Here is a 24885-nt window from a genome sequence, read left to right as displayed (position 1 = left end):
CCCCGCCCCCCGATCCCTGACGTTTTTCGCTTTGATCTTTTGACAACTGCGGTTTTCGCACGAAAAAAAGCATAAAGCCGCCCCACTTGTCCTTCGTCTCCCTCTTATTAGTGTTCCCCTTTCTCCCATCTCTTAAGCCTCGTTTGGCTTGTATCCCACGGGGGAATATCCGCAACGTATTACTCGGACCATCCTCCCTCGCTTTTCTGTATATACCTGTTGCTCGCTGTCGGGACTTTTCCTGTACTTTCGCTCCAACAGCACAAAGTCGACGGCCCGTAAACGGAAACCGTACACCTTTGTCTGGCCTCCCTATTGTCCCTTCTCAGCACATAGCATCCTCCCGCCCTCGCCGTATCCCCACGCCTCACCTCTAAAGCAAATACACACCCACAAACCCCTTCGATAATGTCACCGGGCATGTCTCCAAACTCCATCCACCCAGACGAGCTCCATGTCACCACCTCAGCGCCTGGCACCGAGCCCCACTCTCGCACCCACCACACCCATCAACCCAACGGAAGCCACCACAGTCGCAGTCCTCGCATTTCTCCTCACCACCACACAGGCGCCCACGGGCCCGACCTCGAGCGCGGCAGTCCACATCGCATAAACGACACAGCCAGCCGACACAGCAGCAGTGCGAGTAGTAGCGGTGACGATGGGAATCATTTTCGTCGGGTGTCGACCGGGTCGGCGGCGTCGTATGTGAGCGAGAACTTTCATCATCCGGATGGGGAGGTCGGGATTGATCCGAAACATAAACGCATTGTCAAGTTTGTGGGACGAGTTGGGTTTATGGCGAAAGCTATCATTGTGAGTATGGACTGCGCCGAGCGGAGCGAGCGAGCGCGAGCGAAGCAAAGTTCTTTTGCGCAATACCCGCAATCGCGATCTTAGCGAGCGTGGTATTCGTTTGATGATCGGTTCATGGTGGATGACCGGGTTGATAGTGAATGGTTGATGCTGGACACACACGGACTAATACTCCGCTCTCTCTTCGAAATACAGTACGGCGTGCTAGGCGGCCTCCTCCTCCGTGTCGCGGCCGGTCACGGCAACGTCGACTCGTCCCCGCAAGGCGTGTTCCTCCTCGTCGGCGACAACCCCGTCGGCATACCCCTGCTGATCGCCCTCGCCGCCTGCATCGCGCTGTACTGTACTTGGCGGTGGTGGGAGGCGTTCACGGGCCAGGGGTCGGATGCGGAGTACTCGAAGAAGAAGAACTTTTTCCGTTATCGGGTTTCGCCGTTTGTGAGCGGGGCCGTTTATGCCGCTTATGGTGTGTGCACATACAGTCGTTGAGTTCCGAGCGCCTCGCCTCACATCTAACAACCCCAATGTATTATTTTCTTTTCTTTTCAGACTACTACGTAATCCGCACAATCCTCACCGCCCCTTCCGAACGCACCACCGAGTCCGGCTCCGAGACAACCCGCTCCTCCTTCCCCGACAGCTGGGCCTCGTCCGGCGTCGCGGGGAAGATCGGCGTCGGTTTCCTCGGATGCCTCTTCCTGGTCGCTACGCTGACGCAGTGGCAGGTCGTGGCGATGGGGTCGTTCAAGAGGGAGCTGTATCAAGATAAGTTGAAGAGGAAGTGGTTGAGGTGGTTAGGTATGCATTCGCTGTCCCTCAGTTCTTGCCTTCATCCCTCCGTATATCGACCACTGTACTTATACTGACTCTCTCGCACCGCCAGTCCACGGCCTAGGCTACATCGGCTTCCTCGCGCGGGGCTTCCTCTTCCTCCTCGTGTCGGTCCTTCTCTTCCGGACGCTCGCCAACTCCGGCGGCGCTGAGTTCGCAGATAAGCAGCACAGCATCACGGGCAAGGCGATCTTGACGATGAGCGAGGAGTGGTGGGGGAGGACGATATTGTGTTTGGTGGGGATTGGGTTGTGTTTGTATGCGTGCTTTGCGGCGCTGAATACTGTCTTCAAGGTGGGTTTTTCGTTTCTACTCGGACTGGTACTCGTTTTTTTGTGTGGTGATTAATGCGTTGCGAGGACTAAACTTACCGTACTATTGTCTGCTATTCCGCGCACAGATCTATCCTACACCGCCCAACTCGCGGAAACCCGCCGTCGACGAAGACAAAGCGAAGGAAGAGCAGGAGAAGGCGAGCAGCGATGCGACGGAAATCAACCGTCAGCGGTGATACGTTCCATCAAAACCCACTCTCGGGAGCCGTTATCAACACCCCGACCGGGCGGCCCAACAACACACGCACGGCCCCACATTCGTATTCCATGTAGATATAACTTACACCTCGGTCCCCGTCTTTTTTGGAGGGGATGGATAGTGAGGGGACATTTTTGATTTCTTTTCGTTTGTTTTAATCTTGTACTTAGAGCCAGCGCTCATCATAATTGGTGTAGATGGGTAAATGAATATGATTCAAGACATGGCTTGATCTGAGGGAGAGAGTAACCCGCGATCACCCGCCGATGAACTCGACGTGATCGTACTGTTTGGTTGAGGCCGCGGGGCGTTTGCGTATTGTTGCAAAGGCCGCTTTACTCCGGCGGTCCCGGTGCTTAATATTTTTGAGCATGCATGTGAGATGATATACAGTACGCTGATGTCACATCATACGACGTTCCACTGCATCTCGAATGTTACATACTCCGGCTCTTGCCCGCCGCCGCTCGATACTGCGCCAGAATGTTGTCGGAAACGCTCAGTTCAACTCCCGGGGGGGCACAGCTACTGTAGCAGCACCCACACCGCAAGTGGGGCCCTTCGCGTCTACTCTATACGTGTACGCATCCCCTCCTTCTATCTGAGCAAAATGCATAGCACATTCCCGCCGATACCGAATTTGAACATTAACAATGGGGGATGTTCGGATGGTGACAGAGCGATGGGCAGGGCAATGGGACCAACATGATATCCCTACTCGTTCCCCTCACGCGGAACGTTTTGCCTGTGCGTTGAGAGGCGTTCGTTCCTGGACGAAAACCAACAGTGTCGAAAATGCAAATGGCGCATGCGACTGTGCCACCACGTGACCGGCCATTTTCTGTTTCCGGGGGCGCGTCTCGCAGGGGTATAAAAGGCAGGTCTGGGCGAGAACCCCGGATGTTGCTTCCCAACTTGAAGTTTTCTAGAAAGACGGGAGTTCCAAAGAGTCAAATTGCTGGCCGCTCGAACTAGCGTCCTCTCTCCGGGGAGGGCGGCACTCCTTCCTCTCGCAGCCGAAGCGCGGCCTCACGGCTTGCTGCATTGGTTTGTTTTGGGGGGTCGGTTGTGTTTCGCTCTGTGGGTGGTCGGTGCCAGACGCCGTCTGTGAGGGATTTCAACCATAGCTTAGCGCGGTCGTGGGAGCAGATTGCTCAACCTACCTGCGGCCGGCACATGGTCACATTTTTCTCTTCCGTTTCGCATATCCTGTTGTATGTTGTGGCAATGGCACTGTGTGTGCTTGGGGAGTGTGTCGGTTTGGTGTGGGAGGCTTGTGAGGCTTCCCGCCGTTCGGAGTGCGTGTATGCTCTAAAGCCATGTCCGGCCGGTTCGCTTCGGGGACTGGTTGCGAGCATGAGGTGCCTGTTACGCTGTGCTGAAGACGCTCAGACGGACAGGCATGATGGCAACTTGTGTACTTGACGTCGAAGAGCCCTCTGAAGATTGAAGTGGCCAGGCTTGAATGCCGAAGCGCTCCTCGAAAACAGTTCCGTCCGGGGCCAAGTCGCCGAAAAATGCGCACACGGTCCGTCCTGCTTGCAGATAGTTTGCATCGTCCACTGTCCACCGTATACAGTAGATCGGCCCCGCCTGTCCTACGAAGGCGCCCAGCCTCCAACGGCCGTCTGAGTAATGGGCAATCAGAGAAATTGCGCCATCCTCAAATCCACAACGCGTTTTCGATCCCCGCCGCGGACGGAACATGCCCTGAAAAGCCGCATTCGCTGGCCGGCGACCTTCTCCCTGCGTATACCAAATGCCCATAAATACCCAGCGGCGGAACGGGCTTGGCCCTCCGTTTGTCGGGAGTGGCAGGTCCAGGTCCAGGTCGTAAACTCAAGAGGGTTCAGATCCACACGGCGTATATAACGCCCCAATCCTCACAGAAAAATCCAACAACATCAACGTGCTCTCTCCCCGCCTCACAAAACACCAATCACACTTGGGACTTTCGAGAACCACAAAAAGAAAATGGGTCTAACAGCATCACAACCACCCACCGGCACGGGATTCGCGGTCGACCCCACGGGCGCGTACGCGCTCGCCACGTTCGGCGCCGGGTGCTTCTGGGGCGTCGAGAAGAGTTTCCAGAAGAAGTTTGGCGCCGATGTGGAGTTGCTGGTGGGGTATGCCGGAGGTGAGTTTTGCTAAACTTTGTGCACGGGGCGGCACTCCCGACCCATTCGCTGATGAAGAAACGAACATACACTTAGGGTCAGCGGAACAACCCACCTACAAACAGGTGTGCACCGGGTCAACCGGCCATGCCGAAGTCCTGCAGGTCAAATACGACACGCGGAAGATCGCATACGAGCAACTCGTCGATTTCTTGTACGTCCGTCGCCCCTCCCTCCCATGCCATGCCCTCTCTCCCATCCCCACTAAAAAGCCCCCCCCCCCCCCCCCCCCCTTCCCTTTTCGTCCAGTTTCCGCATGCACGACCCCACGACCAAGAACCGCCAAGGCGGCGACACGGGCACGCAGTACCGCTCGTGCATCCTGTACCACACGCCCACCCAGCAGCAGATCGCAACGCACGCGATCGAAGACGTGCAACATCATTTTGGCGCGCACCGCATCGTGACGACCGTCGAGCGCGTCGGCACGTTCTGGAAGGCCGAGGACTATCATCAGGACTATCTGACGGTTAACCCGGAGGGGTATGAGTGTCCGACGCATTTTGAGAGGAGTTGGGAGAGGGTGAGGGAGGTTTATGGGGGGAAGTGATTTGGAGGGAGGGGGGGGGGGGGGGGTGCACGGTGTTTGACGTACGGGATGTTTGGGGTGTATGAACATAGGATAGGATGACAATTGTAGGCTTGATTGTGAGATGGCTTTTGGAGGACGTTGGAATGTCCCGCGCATCACTTGGCAATGCTTTATGGTCGGAGTGCTCGGATCGGTGGAAGACGTGCCGCTTGGGGGGGGGGGGGGGGGGTTTACCGGCGCTTGAAACAGGAAGAGAAGGCGGCGGACGGGGGGAGTGCAAGCGCGGCGGGAGAGTGTTCTCATGTCGTGGGGAGTTGTTTGCGTCGTCACGTGAGCGTGCAGTCAGGTTTATGTACAAGAACAACGCGACTGGTAGTAAAAGAACCCCCCGTGAGTCACCCCCCCCCCCCCCCCCTGCCGCTTGCGAAGTTCGAAGTTCCCACGTCGACGGCTTCCCTTCAACCTTCCCAACTGGCCCCCTCCAAACCGTGCATACTACACTACATACATATCCCCTCCACTCGCTCTCTCCACTCTCCTATACGTACGTACAGTATCAACCGGCGTGTCCGTCGAGAGCTGAACGAGGAGCCTTCTCACCGCATAGGCGCTCGCCCACCTGGCTCTTAAAACTTCGCATCACAGCCAAGATGCGATTGCGCCACATTGAACGGACCGCCACGCTCGCTTGGTCGCCCGGTCAAAGAGACGCTAGTGCCACTGGCGGGCCTTTACTGGCCGCTGGGACCGTCGCCGGCGCCCTCGACGCTTCTTTTAGCACCGCAGCCGAACTGGAGCTCTTTGATCTTAATCTGAACTCTAAACATGGCGCGCCCGGAAGTAATAAATTGAGGAGGGTCGGGAACATTACTACATCTGCTAGGTACGTGAGCGTGACCCTCAGCGAACGGATAGCGCCCGAGCGACAGCGAGCCTCAATTGCGCCCGAGGCGCAAGAATGCTTGAGGATGGCGAGGCCGCCCAACATCCTAGTCGCGAGCTGAGCGAGCAGGGTGTCGTTCAACTATCCCATCATTCGATTTTCATCACGCGGCCCCCTCATCTCATACCTCACTCCTCGAAATCAGGTTCAACCGACTGGCGTGGGGATCGATTCCGGGTGATGCAGCCCGACCACTCGGGGTGTTGGCGAGTGGAATGGAGAACGGAGAATTGAACTTGTGGAACCCTGCCGCCATCGCAGAGGGTAACGCGCAAAAGGCACTTCTGATGCGTCACTCTATACACAAGGGACCAGTTCGCGGTCTGGATTTCAATAACGTTCAGGGCAACTTGCTCGCTTCTGGTGCCACTGATGGGGAGGTCTTCATCTGGGACTTGACGAATCCACAAACCCCCTACACGCCCGGCACGCGATCTCAACGTTTAGAAGACATCACAACGCTCGCATGGAACCAGCAGGTCGCATACATTCTCGGAACTGGCAGCAACAATGGAAACACCGTGCTGTGGGATCTCAGGACAAAGAGGGAATTGTTTACGTTGGGGCACCCTGGTGGGAGGAAACCTATCACTGCTGTTGCTTGGAATCCGTCTGTGGTATGTACCACTCGTGGGATTCTGGTATCTTGCGGTTTCAGTTCCAAATCTCACACGCATTTTCCTATTCCAGGCCACCCAACTCATCACTGCCTCGGACGACGACAGCGTTCCTACGGTGCTGGTATGGGATCTCAGAAATGCAGCTGCACCGCAAATGGTACGTCCAGCACTTTCAGAGCAATAGACTCAGAGGTCTCACATGATTTGCGATACTAGGGAATGCACGGTCACACCAAAGGAATCCTGTCCCTGGCCTGGTGCCCAAAAGACTCCGATCTGCTCCTCTCCTGCGGCAAAGACAACACCACACTAGCCTGGAACCCCAACACCGGTGAGCTAATTGGAGAACTCGCCCGCACAAACAACTGGTCCTTCGACGTGCAATGGTGTCCCAAGAACCCAGACCTCGTCGCCGTCTCCAGCTTCGACGGCGCCGTCTCTGTGCACTCTCTTCAGTCCTCGGGAAGCGAAGAGCCGGAATTGCCTCCTAGTCCTGTTCATCAGGTCCACAGCGACGACCCGTTTGCGCCGCAGAACTTGAACCCGCCTCAGGCGTACGTTCCATCCACGTTCGCGTTGCGTCAACCGCCTAAATGGCTCCGCAGACCCGTAGGAGCCACTTTCGGGTTCGGTGGCAAACTCGTCAGTTTCGACCCCCAGTCCCGCGGAGTGTCCTTCCGAACCGTCGCAACCGAATCCGCCTTTGCGCACCGTGTCGCGGAACTTGAAGCGGTGCTCGCAGACGATCAGATGGAGTCGTACAAGATCTTTTGCGAACGACGAGCGCTTGCGAATGATGAAGGCGATGCCGTCAATGAAGCGGACCGCGAGATGTGGAAGTTTATGAAGGTTATGCTCGAAAGCGGGGCGAGGGACCAGGTTGTTGAGTACCTCGGTTTGAACCGCAGCAATATCGGTGGGCCAAGGTTGAGTGGGTTGTTGCAGAAGTTGAAAGCGTCTGCTACGACTAAGGAGGAGGCACGCGGCGGAGCAGCGGATGCGGGACGGAAACAGTCGATTGCGGGACAGGGGCCTGCGGGTGCGGTACCTACCAACGACCCCGCTCAGCTGAACGGCCTCAACAAATTGTTTGGGGCATCTCAAGTCGAGTTCCCCGACATCCCCCAACCCGACACAGCCGCCCCCGAGCACCCCGCCCCCCCACCAGCCCGTGAACGCCGCCACGACCCCTTCTCCCTCTACCCCACCAAACCAGGCCCGGAATCCGACGTCGAGATCCTCCTCACAAAGGCCCTCATTCTCGGCGACTTTGAGACAGCCGTCGACATCGCACTCGGCGCCAACCGTCTCGCCGACGCGATGCTCCTCGCCGTCTCCGGCGGCCCGGATCTCCTCCTCCGTACCCAACAGGAATACTTCCGCCGCCAGAAAGATAAAACCTACGTCCGCGTCCTCCAATCCGTTGTCGACGGCGATCTGCAAGATGTCGTCGAGAACGGACACCTGGACGGCCGCGAGGGGGGTTGGAAGGATATCCTCGCGCTGATCTGCACGTACGCGAAACCGGAGGACGCGGCACAGCTCTTCTCCGCCCTCGGCCGAAGATTGGAACAGAGCCCCAACACCCCCGACGCAATCAAACAGGGACCCAAGGAAAACAAGAAATTCGCCGCGGTGCTGTGTTACATCGCCGCGGGGGATCTACATAAAGTCGTCGATGTGTGGTCCTCCCGTGAGGTCGAGGAGGAGCACAAATTGCTCCAGGGCGCCGGGGCCCGGGAACGGAAAGAGGTCACGGCCTACACCTCCCACGTCGTCGCTCTCCAATCCCTGATTGAGAAGGTCACCGTGTTCCGCAAAGCTATCGGGTTCATCGACCCTGACCTCGCGAACCAAAACCAAGCGCCCACGGGGATCTTCGACCTGGAGTCTCTGTACGATCGGTACGCGGAGTACGCTGAGTCGGTCGCGGGACAGGGCAAGCTCGACCTCGCGTGGTCGATCCTGGAGCTTATCCCGGCGAGTTTCAGATGGAGTCCGAGGGATACGAAACACAGTGGGTCTGAGGACGCGATCGCGGTGTTGAGGGACCGGGTGTATAGGAGCGGAGGGGTGCGGAGGCAGGTTGCGCAGGTTCCGGGGTTTCCGTTCCTTTTGCAGGAGGTTGGGGGCGCTGCTGCTCAGCAGCAACAACAGCAACAGCACGGGCAGGCGTATCAGCAGCACCACCACCAGTATCAGACCGCGTACCCGCAGCAGCAGGGCGGGTATCAGGGGTATTACAACCAACCCGCGACAGCTGCAGCCCCGGTTCAGTCCCAGTGGGGAGCGAGCGCTGGTCAACAACAACCGCAGATCAATACCTACACACCTGCGACGGCTTCCGGTGGGTACACCCAGCAACCCCAATCAACCTACGCCCACCAGCCGACCCAAAGCCAATTCGGCGGGGGTGGTGGGTACACGCAACAAGCGGTGTCGCAATATGATCAGTACGGCAACCCCGTGAACCAGCAAACGGGGTACTACCAGCAAAACTCGCAGAGCAACTCGCAGAGTAATCTGTACGGGAATGTTGGTGCGCCGCCGCCGCCGCCGATGGGTGGGGATGGGTTGGGCCCGAGTTTCCAGAGTACGCAGAATGTTGGTGAGTTCTCACACACACCCAAAGAATAAATCATCGGGGTGCAAATGGTTTTGTGACGTGGACGAGATTTTCCTGATTTTTTTTTTTTTGGTTTTGGGAATAATTGACAGCGCCGACGACACATTTCAACGACCCCCCCTTCGTACCCCTCACCGGCCGGCTCGGCGTCAAACCCGCCTCTGTCATCGCCCCGCCGCCTGCCGCTGGGTCCACCCCCAGCTCGTGGCAACAACAGCCCGCGGGATACCAGCAACAGCAACAGCAACAACAGCAACCCCCGCCGTCAGGAATGCTCTCCCCGCCCCCAACGCTCGCCGGGTCACAGCAGGCGACGAACTATCTGTCGCCGTTTGTTAATGGGGGACAGGGTGTGGGGCAGGGACAACAGCACCCGCCGGTGCAGAGGTCGACTTCGGTGGCGAGTGTGCGGAGGGGGAGTGGGACGCCTCAGCCCAAGTTTCGTAAGTCACTTTTGAGAGTCAATTTGGTTGGGGGGGCGGGGGGCGAATGGGGAGATGAGGATGTTGATTGAAAATGAGCAGCACCGGGTGATCGCTCGCATATCCCTGCGGCGCATAAACCGCTTTATGACGGGTTGCAGAAGTACATGGGTATTTTGAAGGGCGCTTCTACTGCTGTAAGTTCCGCGTCTCTCTCTCTCCCGCGTCATACATATCATAGCTTGATGGGTGGTAATGGTTTTTTTTTTCATTTCTTGGGAAACAGCCTCAACAGAAACGGGTGTACGATGATTCGGAAAAGAAGATCAATATCTTGTATGATCAGTTGAATGCGGAGGAGGTGCCGGCGGATGTGGTGGGGAAGATGATTGAGTTGGTTAAAGGTGCGTCCCATAATCACTGTTCCCTTTCACATGCAAATCAAGGGTGCTTACGCCTCGCATGTTCTCTATATCAGCCCTGGACGCGCACGCCTACCCCACCGCAACCAACATCCAAGTCGACCTCATGACCACGCGGTACGAAGTCACCTCCAAATGGCTGCTCGTCGTCAAGCGCCTCATCGACGCCGCCGAGCGGGCGCACCTCGGGCCGGCCGCTGTCAATAGCCCTAACCCCGGTGGGCCTGTACAGCCAGCCGGGTTTGGCGGTCCCCAGCAGGGATATGGACCACCCCCGACCCAGCAACAACAACAGGGCTTGCCGCCTCCGCCGTTGGGTGTCGGTCCACCGCCCCCCGGTGCGGCGCAGTTGCCCCCGCCGCCGATGAACAGACCCGGGACGGCGCCTCCTCCACCTACCCAACAACAACAACAACAACAGCAGCAGTACGCGCAACCGCCTCCCCCGCAACACCATCAACAACAACAGTACCAACCCGGACCCCCGCAGCAGCAACACCAGCAACAACAGCAGTACATGCAACCCCCACCGCCGCCGCAACAACAACACCACCAGCAGCAGCAGTACAGACCGACCATGCAGCCGCCCCCGCCGAGCAACCAGCAGCTGCCGTTCGCGGGCTTGCAGCCGCCCCCGCAGCAGCAGCGCGCGGCGCAGCAGCCTGCTATTCGGTTCGGGATGTAGGGTTTGAGGCAATTCGGGAGGATGTTATTCGGGGGTTAGAATGGGGGGGTAGAATGGGGATGCGATTTGGCGGTTTTCGGGGGATGCGGTTTAGGGAACGAGATGGAGGGGGGGGAGTTGGACCACGGGAATTTGGAAATGTATCGCTATGAGATTTTCGAAAAGAATGCAATGCCAATGCGATTATATCTTAGTTCTGGTGAGACCGGCTGGACATTTGGTGTGTCGAGGGCGTGATGTAAACTGCAGCAGGGTTCAGCGTAAAATGCTTGCAGGATGTGCTCGGATCACGACCTGTTGATAAGCAAAAGCTGGATGGACGATTGGCCTGCCGTCTCCGGTCTGGTCTCTGGCGACCCGTCCCATTACTCGTCTGTTTGGCGCCTCCAGGATCCGTCAAGACGAGCCATACCAAAACACTACAGGACATTGCAGATACACGCAACCGGAACCCAGTGTCCGCTGCAGCCAGGTCGTCCGCCGGGGGGGTTTGTTTGCTCCGACGACTCTGCCTATTGCTTGGGATTAGAAGTCGGGCCCACTGCGAAGAGCGAAAGAGCGCAAGAGGCAACACGTCACGGAAAGAGCCAAGTGTGACAGCCCTCGCACCCTGCTCCCACACCCCCACCCTATCCGCAGGCTGTCCCCATACCCACATACTCTCTCTCTCTCCCGATATCAGCCCGACGTCGCAGCTGACCTTCTCAGGACGTTCGCACAATCGCCCGCAAGAACGAGGGGGCATTCGCAGTCGAAACTCGGGGAACAAAAAAGGCGCACAACCAGCACACCTCCCCCCTCCTCGTCCATTTTACATGCCCACAAATGTCTCCCTTCTGCCGCTGCCAGGCTTCTCGTCCCTCCTGCAAGGCCGCTACGGCATCGAGCAGTGCTGCGTCCGTGGGTTTGTCCGCATAGCCCACGAGCCCGCGGCGATACGTCTGGGCACCGCCGCGAAACCGTTGAGGATTCAACAGCTGGAGGTCGTGTTGAGTGGGAAGGCCACCACCGCGTACACGGATGTGGCGGAGGGGTTGGATACGGTGACCAGGGAGAATGTCCTTTTGCATAAGCAGGTAATGAGCCAAAGCGGAGCGATTCAGAGCGAAGCGTGCCCAAAGCGAGCGACATCGAAGCGCGAGCGGAGCGAGCCTATATTGCGCCAAAGGTGCAATGCTTACCCTAAATAAGGCACTCAGAGAGCCTCAGCGAGCTACGCTCCTGCCCAACATCGGCCAACCTCCTCGTCTTTAGGGATGGTTGACGGGTTGATGGTTGATGGGTGATCGTTGACTTTCGATGCTTGATGTCGACTCAACGTACTCATCCTGTGTCTCTCGTAGGTCTCGCTGCTGACGGAAGTGGAGACTGTGCCGCCTGGGAGCGTGCTAGATATCCCGTTTGAGATCCCGTTTCCGCCGGACCCAGACCCAGACTCGCTGCCGCCACCGCCGCCGGGAACGAACCCATCACCTCATTTACTGCCGCCGTCCATGGCCTGCATGGGCCGCCAAGCATCCACCATCAACTCATACACGGGCAAAATCTCCTACGAAGTTATCGCAAAGCTGACAGAAGTTCCCTCCGTCGCCCTCGGCCTTTTCGCCCTCTCCCCCACCGTCCGCACAGCAACCGCCTCCCTCAACCCCTTCTGTGTCTACGATCCACGGCTACTCCCCACCCTCCTACACCCCGACATCCGCCGCTGGAGATCCGCCCCCGGCGCCGTCCCCGTCGAATACGACGTCGAAGTCGGCGCCATCGCCATGGGCCCCGGCGACTCCCTCCGCTTCGCCTACCGCATCGTCGTAGCCCCCGAATCCGCTCGAAAGGGCGTCCGTCTGAAACGAGTCTGCTTATCCCTTCGCGAACACCACGTCATCGGCGAACAACGCTGTCAGGGTCTTCCCGACGACCCCTACAATCCCATCGAACGCGTCGGCACGCGGGTAAAAGGAATGTCCGAACTCCTCCGCTGGGAACAATCCGAATCGGTCCCCGAATCCACCGAGAGCGAGTACGAGCTCTCCGATTTCAGATCATCCCCACGTCACAGTCCACGCACCCGCCCGCTGCGTATCCCCCCTTCCTCCTCCTCCACTTCGGATTCAACCCAACTCCACCCCCAACCGTCCCCACCCCGCCACCCCGAAAAACACCCCCTCCCCCGCCCCGGCTTCATCTGCCGCGGCGGCGACGGCCTCTCCGCCGAATCCGAAACAATGCTCCACATCCCTTCCACCGGCGGGTTCGCCCCCACCACCGCCAAACCGCTCCCTCCAACCCCCATCCCGCCCCACAACCTGCCCCCACCCGCCCACATCGAAACCCGCCACTCCCTACAAGTCAGTATCGATTTCTACGGCGCCGATAAACTGGTCATGGAGTCTGGGTGTGTGCTTGCGTCGGTTGGGAGGGAGGAGTGCGGGCGGGTGGTGGATGAGGATCCGGAGATTGTGCCGGTGTTGGATTATGAGAAGGTTGTGGGGGTCGAGTTGTGGGTGCCGGAGTATAGGGAGAGGGAGAGTGTGGCGGAGATGGTGGAGGGGTTGAGTGAGGAGACGGTGAGGGCTATCAGGGCGATGTTGAGGGCTGACGGGGCGGATGGGGAGTTTGACGAAGGGGGGGATGATGAGCATTCGACCGGTGAGGATGAGGACGCACCCTATTCTGCCACCCCCGACGTCCTTCCCTCCGAACTCACGATACACGAATCGACCCCGGGCTTGTCACACCCGCCTGCTCCTGCCGCCGAGTCTGCGGATGCGGGCGGGGATGATGACGGGGTAGATGCTGATACGGATACGTCGGATTCGAGTGACGATTGCTCAGAACATGGGAACGATCTGGGTTCGATACCGGACTCCCCGCCCCCGCCGTTCGATGAAGCCATCGCCGCCTCAGCGATCCTGGACCCTGCCTTGCCGTTGCCGCCAGAAGATACTCCCTCATCGCCATCGTTATCATCATCATCATCATCGTCGTTATTCTCCGAATCGTCGGAATCGGCAGAATGTTCAGAACCCCCACCACCGCCTCCCCAGACACCTCCACCGTCACAACGGCCAACCGACCCGCTCTCCCAGCCGTCGCCCACCCGCGTCAACGACAGCAGCCACAGTCGCGCATCGCCCACCACCCGCCGCACCCCAGACCTCCCCACGAACGGCAGCCACAGTCCGGTATCACCCACCCGCACGCTCTCGCAACCACCCAAAGAGCAGCGCGCGTTCGCAGCGACGCCCAACGCGGAGGCGGGATGACGAGCACATAGATATCTGAATGGGGGAATGTATATACCAGAGTTTCGGCGCGGAAGAGAGGCAGCGGGGCTTTTTGAGAGGATCTGTAGTTTGATTACCCCCCTTTTGCTTTTTTTTTGGTCGCGCTGTAACATTTTGTATATAGTGGGGAGGTGTTAAGCAGAAGCGAGGCAAGGCGGTCAGATCCGAGGGATTTTCCGAGGGGGTAATGATGTCTGTGGCTGCAGTCGGCTCGTACAGTACTTTGGGTCCAAACGACGCAGTAGCTTTCCGTGTGTAGAGGACTCTGAGAGCGTGTTGTTCGCGTGTGCAGGAAGGAGGCCGCGCCGCTTTCTCACCGCTTTGATCAATATTGGGAACGCCAGATAGCCTGGATCGTTGCAAGATATCACTATTGCTCATCCCAGCAGTTCCATATATTCCTCAACATCTTTTGTACGATCTATATCATATTATTATATATACGGATAATAAGTTACTTCGCGAGCTAAAACTGAAAAATAGATGTAATTCACAACGGTAACAGTCACCGATAGTGCGGCAACGATAGAAATGGCTCAGTGACCTGCGGAGGCGAATTGAAATAATCGAAATAATCAACAGGCATATCGTTACAGTAGAGATTGAAACTGTGGGTGCACGCGGCACCCAGGTGGAAGCGCATCCCAGGTGAAGCTCGCGTACGGCACGCCTCGAGCATTGCGGCTTTTACACAGAGTCCGGTCGTGATGACGGAACAGACGTTCACTGCAAGTTTCCGAACTTCCGCAGGACTCTTGTTTGCGGTAAAGAGAGGGCGGTCCGGAAGGGGAATGTAAGCGGCGGTGAGGTTCCACAAGGGCTTGCAGAATTATCCGCGCAATCGGGCTGCGAACGCGAAGTTTTTTTTTCGTCGGAAGGCTCTTCAGCAGTTCCTGCAGGGTTCGCTGCGCAGGGCTGTCTTCCGCTCAGGCTGGGCAGCGCAGGGTATGATATGCCGGCTTTGGCCCGGGCTGAGTCCTACGCCGTACGGTGGTTCTAGGATGGGGTTGCATGTGCAGTGAGTGGGCGAACGCCCAGCAGTGGTCAGAACCAGCGCCCACTACTACATTCTTGGCAATGCTTGGCGAACATGCGAACACTAACTGCGATGTATAAGAAGGATGGTATCTTTCGGGCGTCTCTCCAACTACAACCGCCCAAAGCCTTTACCCGAACCCACAAACAGTCCCAAAAATGGTCAACCCCACCCTCGCCACCCTCGCGACCCTCTTCGCTCTCAGCGTATCCTCCATCGGCGTCCATGCCCAATGCACGGCGGCGCCCGGCACGCCCTTGACAAAGTCGTTCCCGCTCGCTGGGTTGTCGGCCGTCTCGCTGCTGGAGGTTCCCGCGCAGGGCGGGACAAAGTGGAATGCGCCGATTACGGCTGAAAGTCAGGCTGTGAGGGTGTTCAATGATGGCACTGGTAAGTGAAGGAAGCGAAGGAGGTGGAGTCTGCGACCGATGGCTAGACGAGCATTCGTGCTCTCCGGCGACCGAAGCGAGCATTTGGGGGATGTCAGCAGGGGAGAGGGAACCTCAGTGCTGCTGCGAGCGATTTTGGAACACCTCGCCCAAACATCCTCGTCGCGAGTGTCCATTCATCGCTTTTTAACCCACACATACCATCTAGGCCCAGACGTCGTAGTAACCATCCAAATCGACGGCCCCGCCGCCCTCCTCTCCCAATTCACCACAAGCATCGATGAAACCTCCAACACCATCACCGCAAAAGTCCAACAACCGCCCGTCATCAACCAAGGGGATTGCATCAAATCCCTCATCTCCATCACCTTCCCCGCCTCCACCACCATCCTCCCACCGATCACGATCGACACATCGATCAGCACCATCTACCTCCCCGCCACGCCCGCGAGCCTCGACAGTCTGTCCGTATCCTCGACGTCGGGGGGTGTGTACTCCACCGCCGCGCTCACCGTCAATAAAGACCTGCAAATCAAAACAACATCGGGCGACGTATCCCTCAAATCAGGTGTATCCGCCGCTACCCTCGTCTCTTCCACAACCTCCGGAAACGCACGCTTCGCAAACGCCAGCATCGCATCCCAAGCTCGGCTCTCCGCCCAATCCGGGTCCATCACGGCGTTGTACGTGTCCCTGGGCAAAACCGCGACCACGCTGGACGTCAAGACAACCAGCGGTGACATCGTCCTCGCCGGGCTGACCGCCTCGGGGGCAGCGACGGTGAAGGTGGAGACGAACAGCGGGAATGGGTGGTTTGGGCTCGACAAGACATCGTTCGGTAGCGTGGCTTTCAAAACGGAGGCCGGGACGCTGAAGTTGGGCAGCGGGATCACGCCGTCACAGGCGGATCAGAAGGCTGCGGGTGGGAAGATTGGTGGTGGTGGGGATGCGACGTTGACTGCGGCGTCGACGTCGGGGAATCTGCAGGCAATTGCGGAGGTCGTTTCTGGTGATAGGTTTACGATCCCGCAGACGGCGCCGGATGTTCAGCAACCTTCCGATGGTGACTGGGGTCGATCGGTGGCCAGCGGTGCGGGGAGGAGCTTCCGATGTGAATTTTTTGGGATTCTGGTTGGGTTCGCTGTGCTGTACACGCTGTGATGTCGTGCAGTAGCGATAGCATTGCATTGGACATATATCAATATATATATATACAGATACTTGGTACAATAATAAACCAAAACATAAGCCTCTTCAATTCCACTATGTTCAACCCTTTTTTTTCTTGATCCATAAAGCGGCTAACTAAAATTCGCTATACTGCTACAAGACATACCGAATCCCACTCCATTCTGCTAACGCTTGATCTCATCTCATCCGCTCGACATCGACCAACATTAAATGTACCCAGCGGCGCCGCCCGCGGCCCAGTACTCTCGGAGGAACTAAAAGCGCGTCATCAACGCAAGACAGTCCGCTCCCTTTCCTCAAAGATCTGGGTATCCATAGTATTCTCCGTCAAGAACCGCCAGATGTGGACACACTTCTCCTGCCCATACCGCCGCACACGTCCAATCGCCTGCGTCTCGCACGCAGTGTATTCCTGCTGCGACTCGGTCAAGAGCGGGGAGAGGAAGATGGCGTGGTTGGCGATGGTCAGGTTGGCGCCGGACGCGGACTCGTTCATGACGTTGAGGAGGAGGACGCGGGGCTTTTCGGTGTGTTTGTTGTTCTTGGCTTCCATGGCGGATGAGGTGCGCTTTTTGCCGGTGGGGGGTGGGAAGGGGTCGGTGGAGTCGTCTTGTTGGAAGGCTTCCAATGCCGAACTCGTCTGGGCAGTGGTGCCTTGCAGTTTGAGGTTTCCGATGCCCGCAGCGTCGAGGGCCTCACCGACACGGCCCATCAGGTCGTCAAATTGGATGAACACCAGTACACGGTCGTCCTCCGGGAACCCGTTGATGAGCTTGACTAGCTCCGAAAGCTTCTTTCCGAAAGGCGTGAGCTCCTCATCCTCCTTCTCGTGCCCAATGGTCTTGGCCAGAACGACATTGCTGAGACGGACAGGTACTTCGCAGCCTGCCACGGGGCACTCCTGCTTGCCCGCGTGGTGGCGGAGACAGGGTTCGCAGCCTACGTGTCCACAGCACGAAAGCACGGCCAACTTGTCTAGTGGGATTTTCCCCTCCGTCTCCATCGGCTTAACGCCATTGGCTCCCAGGCAATTTTCCCCATGGCAGTATCGTGGTGTAGCATCCCCATCCTTCCCGTTTTTCCTCGTCTTCTGAAGGTCCCTCACGAGCTTGAAGTATCTTAACGAGCGGACCCGTCCCACGAGCTCCTTGACGAGTCGACGCAGCTTATGCACCACCTCACGTAAATCCCAATATAGGTCAAAAAGTGTCTCTTCCTCGGACTTTTCCTTCAGTTCGACCACTTCCCCGTTCACGACCTCCGTCTTCTTTTTCGGCTTTCCCTTGCCCTTCGGATTGCCATTCTTGCCCGCTCTCTTGCGGACCAGGTCCGCCTCCTGGGGCCCTTCAATCACGGTGCCAGTCAGCTTCAAGATGTCGTGCAACATGTCGACCGCATCGACATCGCCGACATCGGTTCCGTTGAGCCAATGTTGCTGCCACTCATGCAGCGGGTCTTTCCTTGGCTGGAAATCCGCCGTACGCCCATCCCAGAATCCGCCGCGGACTCTGAGAGTATTGTGCATCTCGTTGGCGTTGACCACGAGCCTCTGAAGGCTGGCCGTGCAATCTGCCAATTGCTTCTCGCGCTCCTTGACAATGATCTCGCAGGCCTCGCGCGCGTTCCCGGCCGCCTTGACCAGCGTCATGGATGCCTTCTTGCCTTTGGCGCTCTTCGGGCCTTTCTTGGCGACCACGGGTTCGTCGTCCGCATCCGCCTCCACGGCGTAATCGTCGTCGTCGTCCTCCCCATTTGCTTCGTCGGCGCTATCGCTCTCTTTCGCGACAACGGGGCCCTCCTCTTCATTCCCCTCAACTCTCAAATCAAAATGCGAGCACCGCTTCAAAAGCGCCTCCTCAGCCGTCTTGGAAGACCCCATGGCCTCACGCAACCGTCTCTCCCTGTCACCGTTCGTCTTGAGCGTCTTCTTGTTGTCCATCTCCATGGCTTGCAAGTGATGCTCGAGCTCAAGATAGATAGCGCGTTCGGCAGCAGGAAGCTGGATATTGATCAAGTGCTCCTCCGCGGGAATCTCGTCGATCTCCGCTAGGTTCTGACGCACAAACTTGTCCAAAAACAGTTGACCAAGCTGGTGTCGGCGCGAATGCCACGCAGGGGTGTGGACTTCACGGAACGAGAGGAACCGCTCAGCCGCGGTGGATTGGTTGGCGTTCTGGCCCCTCTTGGACGTGAGAGTGTCGTCCGCGCCGAGATGCACGCCAAGGAAGTTGGCGATGCTCTTGATATCGTTGAAATCGCCCAGCGGCGGTGTACCGGAGAGGATCCACCGCTTAGACGACCTGAGGTGGGTGACCGAAGCGTAGATCTTGTTTTCGAGGTAGGTGTACTCGTCAATCACGACACGGTCGAAGTGGAACATCTCCAAGGCCGGACAGGCCATCTTCCTCCAGTCGCGCTTGACGGCATTGTCGCGAAGGTGCCAGGGGTCGACCTCGCTCGGCTTAATGGTTTTGGGTTTTGCTGGGGCGCGTTTGGCCTTGGGTTCGAACTCATCTACTTCGTCCTCCTCGACCGCAACCTTCTTGGCCTCAGGCTTGGTTTTCGGCGTTACCTTCGCATTTGTCGCAGCCTTCGCTTTCGGCGTATCTTTCACCTTGGGCTCCGCGTTCTCCTTGGTCACAACCTTCGCCTTAGCCGCAGTCTTCTTCTGCGTAAAAATATCCGCCGCCTTGTGCTTCTTGGCCTTCGGTTCACCCCTCCTTTCCCACGCCTCCATGACATCCGTCAAATGCTTCACGCCCTCATACGGCTCCCACGTAGCCTGGCTCTTGGGGTACCCCTTCCACTTGACGAGGTATCTGGTCTCGGATCCGTCGGCGGGTACGTCTTCTTGGAGAAAGCACTCGACTTCAAACGTGTTCTCGTCTTGCACGTCTTCTGACTCGTTGTCGTCGTCGTCGTCTTCCTGCTCGGCGTCCTCGTCAGCGACTTCGATAACAGCGGTCGGTGGTACAAACTCATCATCATCATCATCCTCATTCTCCGGCTCCATTTCATCCTCTTCATCGTCAACGACCATCGCGCGCTTCTTGCTCCCCGCGGCGGCGCGCGGGGTGCGCACACGCGCAGGAAGAACTTCCTGGTTCTCCTCATCCTCCTGCTCATCCTCATCCACATCCTCCTCAACCTCCTCTTCAACTACATCTTCCACCTCATCCTCCTCAATCTCATCAAAATCAAGTGTCGCCTGCCTCTTTTTGGAGGCCGACTTGCCCTTCCCCTTATTAGCCATCATAGCAAGCCTATTCTTCCTTCCCCGGATCAGCGCGGCTTCCACAGACGGCGGCAACAGCGCCATCAACTCCTTGCCCGATTTCCTGCTCGAGACTTCCAGAACCGTGTCATCGTCGCGGTTCCGGTTGGCGTCAACCACAGCCCGCACGCCGTCGACGTCGCCTTTCTTCAACCGATCCGTCTGCGCTTTGAGACCCTCGAGCGCGCTCTCGTACCTCACATTGAACCGACGGCCCGCTTGAACGGGTAAGGGGCCGTCCCCAGCCAACGCCGCAAGCCGCTCCCAGTACTGCTGCGAGTTGAGCATACGGGATGCAACGACGATGATATCGGCGCTCTGGAACTCGGCGATGGTGAGCTTGTTCATCCTCGCGAGGTTCTCGATGGCGATGACTTTGAAGGAGCTGTCGGTGAATTTGCGGATCTCCGACGGCCATTGCTTGGATAAATGGGGCGGGACGACGATCAGGGTCGCTCGGATCGGGATCGCGCCCGAGACTTCGGGTAGCTTGACGGACTGACGTTGAGAAACTCCCGCGGCTTTCATCTCCGCTTCCCACGAGGCGTCAATGAGACCCAGAGTGATGGCGGTCTTTCCATAACCGACCTCATCGGCCAAGACACCACCCCGGATGCGCACAGGCCGTTCAGCTTTCGCGGCGACCCTCCACCTCAGAGGCTCCAAAACCGACTCCTCAATCTCCTCTTCATAGAACGGTTCAACATCCTTCTTCTCCTGGGCAAGCATCCAGCTCAAGGAGCGGAGCTGTTCCGGTCGCAGCGGGTACCTTGTAAAGTGCGGGGGCTGCGGGCTAGACGAGTCGGCGCGGTTGCTGCTCAAAACGAATCGCGGCTGGTCGAGGACCGAGTACTCGGTGGTGAGTCGCCATGACAAAGTGATAGGCTCGGTGCGCTTGACGCCGAACGTGTTGCCGGAGGTTAGTGTCGCATGGGCGCGATGGAGTAAAGTGGCGATATTGGCGCCGACACGCATCATGCCGACATCACCCTCGCATTTGAGTTGGGCGACGAAAGGCTGCGGACGGTGCTTGAGGGCTTGTTCGTAGGGTCCGGCTTGGATAGGGTCTTCCACGGGTGTCGCCTTGTTTCCGTTCAGGAGCCATCGCAAAGCAGGGGCAGTCGGAGCACAGCGCTGACACCTGTCTTCGGCAGATACCTTGCCAACAGTCATCCACTCCTCGAGCGCGGTAAGTGGAGGCAATCGCTCGGTGATCCACGCAAGGGTTCCGAAAGTGGTCTTGCCCTTATGCTGCAGCTCGATGTCGGTCCACTCGCCCACGGGCCAAATGGAGTCCGCGTACGTCAAGGGCACACTACACTTGAGAAGCATGACCGCGGTATTATCACACGCCTCGCTGTCAACTTCCAGTTTTCCCGCCGCAAGCGCAAAAGTAGCTTCGTCGGCCGGGGGTACATTCAAGCGCATCGCGGCAGCTTGGACCCACCGGCCATTGACGTTGCATTTGACCTTTTGCGGGCCTTTGATGTCACTCGGGCGCCAGGTGCAATGCAATGCAGCGGTGATGGATCGGGTCTCGAGGTACGCCAGCCTCCTGTTGTTGGTGGAGAACACGAAGGTGTCTTGCTTAGGGTCGCCAGATCGCGTAGGGTCCAAGAACATGAACAAGGGGTGATGATCCATCTCATCCGCGTTTGCAGCGCCTTCCTCCTCAAGTCTGTGCAAGGCGTTCATCGCCGTGCCGCATTTGTCGAGCAGGACGTACGTGCCAGTGATATCCCTGTCGAGCCAGGCCTTGGCGTCTTTAGGCACATCGGAAATGGCGACACGACTCCACCATTTTTCGTGCTCAAGTCCGTTGGCAAGGATGCCAAGATGGGCCTTCCATGACGGAACGAGTTCGCCTTCCCCTGTTATGGTGACAGTGAAGGATTTGGGTGCTGGCAGGTTGAGCTCCCATTGTCCGCTTCCATCGGCGCCGAGGAAGTTTTCGGCGTTACGTGGGTCGATGCGCATGCGTGCAACAGGTTGTTCAAACAACCGTCTGAGAGGGCTGTTCTTGGCGTCTGTCTCAGGTGCGTTGACAGTCAACCTCCACTCCGGCTGAATGGGGTCGATCAACAGTTCGAGTGTGGCCCTGGGGGTTTCGTAGATCGCGATCCACACCTGCTGCCTCTTGAGAATCCTGAATCGGAATTCCGCACCGTGCACCGAATCCGTAGAGGTCTGTCTCCAGAGCGACCAGGTTTCCGCATCAACCGTCAAGTCACCCTTCAGGCTCTCGAGCGCCGCCTCAGTGAAGCCATCGATCGAGACGCGCATGGGCAAGACACCCTTGAGGCCGTCCTCGAACTGAGCAGGCATCTGTCTCTCCAGTGTCTTCAGATCGTAGTTATGCTCTGGTCGTTTACCACATTTCAAGCAAGCGGTATTGCCGCAGTCCTTGCAGAACTGGATATCCGTGGTCTTGATCATCTCTCGGCCTTCGCAATCACATAGACGGGCGCTGTTGCGAGCTTGCTTGAGAAGCGTAAGGAGCGGTAGCGTCTTACACGTAACGAGATCGTAGTGTTCCGAGACGAGTTGGGATTCGCCGACCATCTCGGTCGCCTTGCGGTGCTTCTCGTCGTCAGCATCGACTTCCATAATGATTGATGTTCCAGCAACGCTTTGCTGACGCTTCTTGATTGCTTCCCTGCCAGCGACCAACGCGGAGAGAATGCAGGTACCGACGACCGTAGTGGACATGGCATTACCGGCCAAATCGGCAAGCTGATCTTCTGTCTCCCTGGTGAGCAGGAGCTCGTCAACGATGATTCCCTGGAGAGACAACGCTTCTCGTCCTTGAAAAGAATTCGGATTTCCTCATGAGTACGCTGTCAATGTTTTTCAAACCAAAAGTCAACCCACAGACCAATCAGGGGACCACCGCGAGTGGTAATGTACGCAATCATAGAAGGCGTCAAGCAAGGAGTAATCGAGTAGTTCTTGCTCAGGGGATTGCGATCCACATTCTGACTCAGATTCCAAACGATTGTCTTGTAGCAGGCATCCACGTTCGTTTCAAGACCCTGGCGTAGGTACATGATATCCATCAAATCCAGCACCCGCTCGGGCTGAACGCGGCCCCATTCCGGCCAAGCAAACTGGAACGGTGTGCATATGCTTCCGTCTTCCCACGCGGTCATGGGGCGTTTCTTGCCCAGCCTTTCATCGTAGCGGGCTTTTTGGTGACGACCTTGGCAACGCTCCCAATCGAGGCGGCCGCGCTTGGCGGTCCTGTCCTCGGCGGCGCGGATAAACTGCTCTCGGGCGGCGTGCACGCGCGGGTCGTCCGTCTCGAGGAGGAAGGCCTCCAGCGGCATGGAGAACGGGCGAGTGAGTGACTTGACGACGTTATGCCACTTCTTGGCCGCATTCAGATCCTGGGTATAATCCTTTGAAATCGCGAAGAGATATCCACGCTGGCGGGTGTGCGGGATGTAAAAATGCTTCGTATCCATTGCCTTATCGAACTGCGCCCTGTAGATTTGACGATGAATTAACACGACCAATGATCAGGAATCTTCTCTTAGTTGATAATAGCGGCATGACGTTGTCGTGACTCACCTATAATTGAGCGCTTCAATAGCAGGCTTGACGGCGTACTCCCAATCGGCTCCAACAACGTTCTCCAGAATGACCATTGCAGGGCGATGCTTGTCCACCCAACGCAGCATGCCCTTGAAAGTTCGCCCGGACTCTCCCATCTCGTCGATATTCTTCTTCTTGTTGTTCAGGTTCGAGAAATCGACGCAAGAGGTACCGGCCACAAGTAAATCCACGTTCCCGGGTACCTCTCGAAGCGCTCCGTAAGCGGTGGTGGCTTCATCGTCGCCCAACTCGCAGACGTCACGGAACAATAACGGGGGTGCGAAATTCCGCTCAATGTAAGCCTGCTTAAATGGCTCAATCTCACAACTGAATACGTGCTCAAAGCGCAAGTCGACGCCGTATCGCTTCTTGACGGCTCTGGCGACCATGTCGAGTGCTAGAAGCGGGCTTTCGGTCCCACTACACATGGTTGCCACACGCAAGGGCCTGCCATTCAACGCCTCCGCCGTCTCCGCGATCGCCGGACAGTTGTTGACAAGATCGTAAAACATATCGGGTATTTCCTTGATCGGGTGCAGCCCGCCGGCTGCGCCTTCCGCAATCATCTTATTGCGGATGAAGTCCCCGTTAAGCTTTCCCATGTTTGTGGTGGTGATCTTGGGTCTCGAGTACGCCTCGGCGTGGGATGCCGAAGCGCTACCGTTGGCCTCATCCTTCTTGACCTCATCCTTCTTGAAGAAGGAATCCATGGTTTTCTGCTCTTTTTTGGTTGAGCCTTGACCTGTGGGGTTTCCAAGTCAAATTAAGATGATGGAGCTACACAAGGGCGCCCGAAAACGACGGGATACATACTTGAAGAAGAGGACGTGACCCTCCTCCTCCGTGCAGGAGTTTGCTCTCCGTCCGAGTCCGAGCCCTTGCGCTTGGCCATCGTGTACGATGCCTGCTCGCACTTGCGGCAGTGGCGGTTCGTTGGGTCTCAGATAACTCTCCCAGAGCAGGCGAGAGCGAGGGTATCGGGCCTGTTTAGTTGCAAGACAGCGGTTACCGTAAGTGGCAGATGCGGTTGGGCTGTGAGGTGGGGGTTGTCTGAAAGCAAGGTTGGCTTGAACAACTGTTCAGTACGGACACTGTCCGAACGAGTGTCCGAACGTCGCTCTTCCTGGACATGTTCAAATGCGCGCCTCCAGAGTCCACACTTCGGGCTTTCCTCTCCGCCAAAAGCGTGCAAGCCCCCCCTTCACTTTTATCTCGTGCTCTAGAAAAATGTGTCGACGATACCTGGAATCGCCTTCACAGTCGTCTGCTCGGATTTCCCGGGAGGGTGACATCGGTTCTGGTGACTCCCTCGTCCGAGCATACGACTGTAAAGAACACCCGTCCGATTTGACGATACAAGAAAACCACTTGCAAGCTGTATTTTTAACTATAGTTCTCCGTCGAGTTCTTTACACATGATTCCATTTCGCAACTTCATTAGAGAGCTTCTGTGCAGAAAGCGCTTTCATCACTCCCGGATACTTTGATGACGCAGATTTTATGACT

General features: G+C 57.4%; 6 protein-coding genes across 6 annotated transcripts; 5 read left to right on the top strand and 1 right to left on the bottom strand.

Annotated features, from left to right (window-relative positions):
- The first annotated feature begins 265 nt into the window (after positions 1-265).
- On the top strand, positions 266-2441 carry EV422DRAFT_395168 (uncharacterized protein). The gene is made up of 6 exons (XM_053066889.1): positions 266-595; positions 718-816; positions 1012-1282; positions 1366-1614; positions 1700-1941; positions 2048-2441. Exons 1-6 carry the CDS (start codon positions 455-457, stop codon positions 2156-2158), a joined length of 1113 nt encoding a protein of 370 aa, XP_052927368.1. The 5' UTR covers positions 266-454; the 3' UTR covers positions 2159-2441.
- A 1714-nt stretch (positions 2442-4155) lies between these two features.
- Positions 4156-4911, top strand: EV422DRAFT_566043 (peptide methionine sulfoxide reductase MsrA; the record flags this gene model as incomplete). The annotated part of the gene is made up of 3 exons (XM_053072385.1): positions 4156-4321; positions 4398-4515; positions 4611-4911. 3 exons carry the CDS (start codon positions 4156-4158, stop codon positions 4909-4911), a joined length of 585 nt encoding a protein of 194 aa, XP_052927367.1.
- A 632-nt stretch (positions 4912-5543) lies between these two features.
- On the top strand, positions 5544-10611 carry EV422DRAFT_566042 (uncharacterized protein; the record flags this gene model as incomplete). Its single annotated transcript, XM_053072384.1, has 8 exons — positions 5544-5776; positions 5982-6453; positions 6527-6613; positions 6673-9064; positions 9175-9525; positions 9607-9701; positions 9791-9908; positions 9983-10611. 8 exons carry the CDS (start codon positions 5544-5546, stop codon positions 10609-10611), a joined length of 4377 nt encoding a protein of 1458 aa, XP_052927366.1.
- Positions 10612-11426: 815 nt separating this feature from the next.
- EV422DRAFT_566041 (uncharacterized protein) lies at positions 11427-13874 on the top strand (the record flags this gene model as incomplete). The annotated part of the gene is made up of 2 exons (XM_053072383.1): positions 11427-11687; positions 11955-13874. 2 exons carry the CDS (start codon positions 11427-11429, stop codon positions 13872-13874), a joined length of 2181 nt encoding a protein of 726 aa, XP_052927365.1.
- Positions 13875-14668: 794 nt separating this feature from the next.
- On the top strand, positions 14669-16630 carry EV422DRAFT_395066 (uncharacterized protein). The gene is made up of 3 exons (XM_053066887.1): positions 14669-14688; positions 15016-15321; positions 15529-16630. The coding sequence occupies exons 2-3, from the start codon at positions 15090-15092 to the stop codon at positions 16479-16481; spliced, it is 1185 nt and encodes a 394-aa protein (XP_052927364.1). The 5' UTR covers positions 14669-14688; positions 15016-15089; the 3' UTR covers positions 16482-16630.
- On the bottom strand, positions 16631-24575 carry EV422DRAFT_394885 (uncharacterized protein). Its single transcript, XM_053066886.1, has 4 exons — positions 24193-24575; positions 23356-24121; positions 22661-23268; positions 16631-22589 (listed from the first exon to the last, which is right to left on the bottom strand). The coding sequence occupies exons 1-4, from the start codon at positions 24269-24271 to the stop codon at positions 16780-16782; spliced, it is 7263 nt and encodes a 2420-aa protein (XP_052927363.1). The 5' UTR covers positions 24272-24575; the 3' UTR covers positions 16631-16779.
- Between the last annotated feature and the right edge of the window lie 310 nt (positions 24576-24885).

This window comes from Fimicolochytrium jonesii (genome assembly GCF_025526975.1).
Source record: "Fimicolochytrium jonesii strain JEL569 chromosome Unknown EV422scaffold_6, whole genome shotgun sequence".
NCBI classification, from domain to species: Eukaryota; Fungi; Chytridiomycota; class Chytridiomycetes; order Spizellomycetales; family Powellomycetaceae; genus Fimicolochytrium; species Fimicolochytrium jonesii.
Note: the sequence above shows the minus strand (reverse complement) of the source record. Positions and strands in the feature narration are given on the sequence as shown.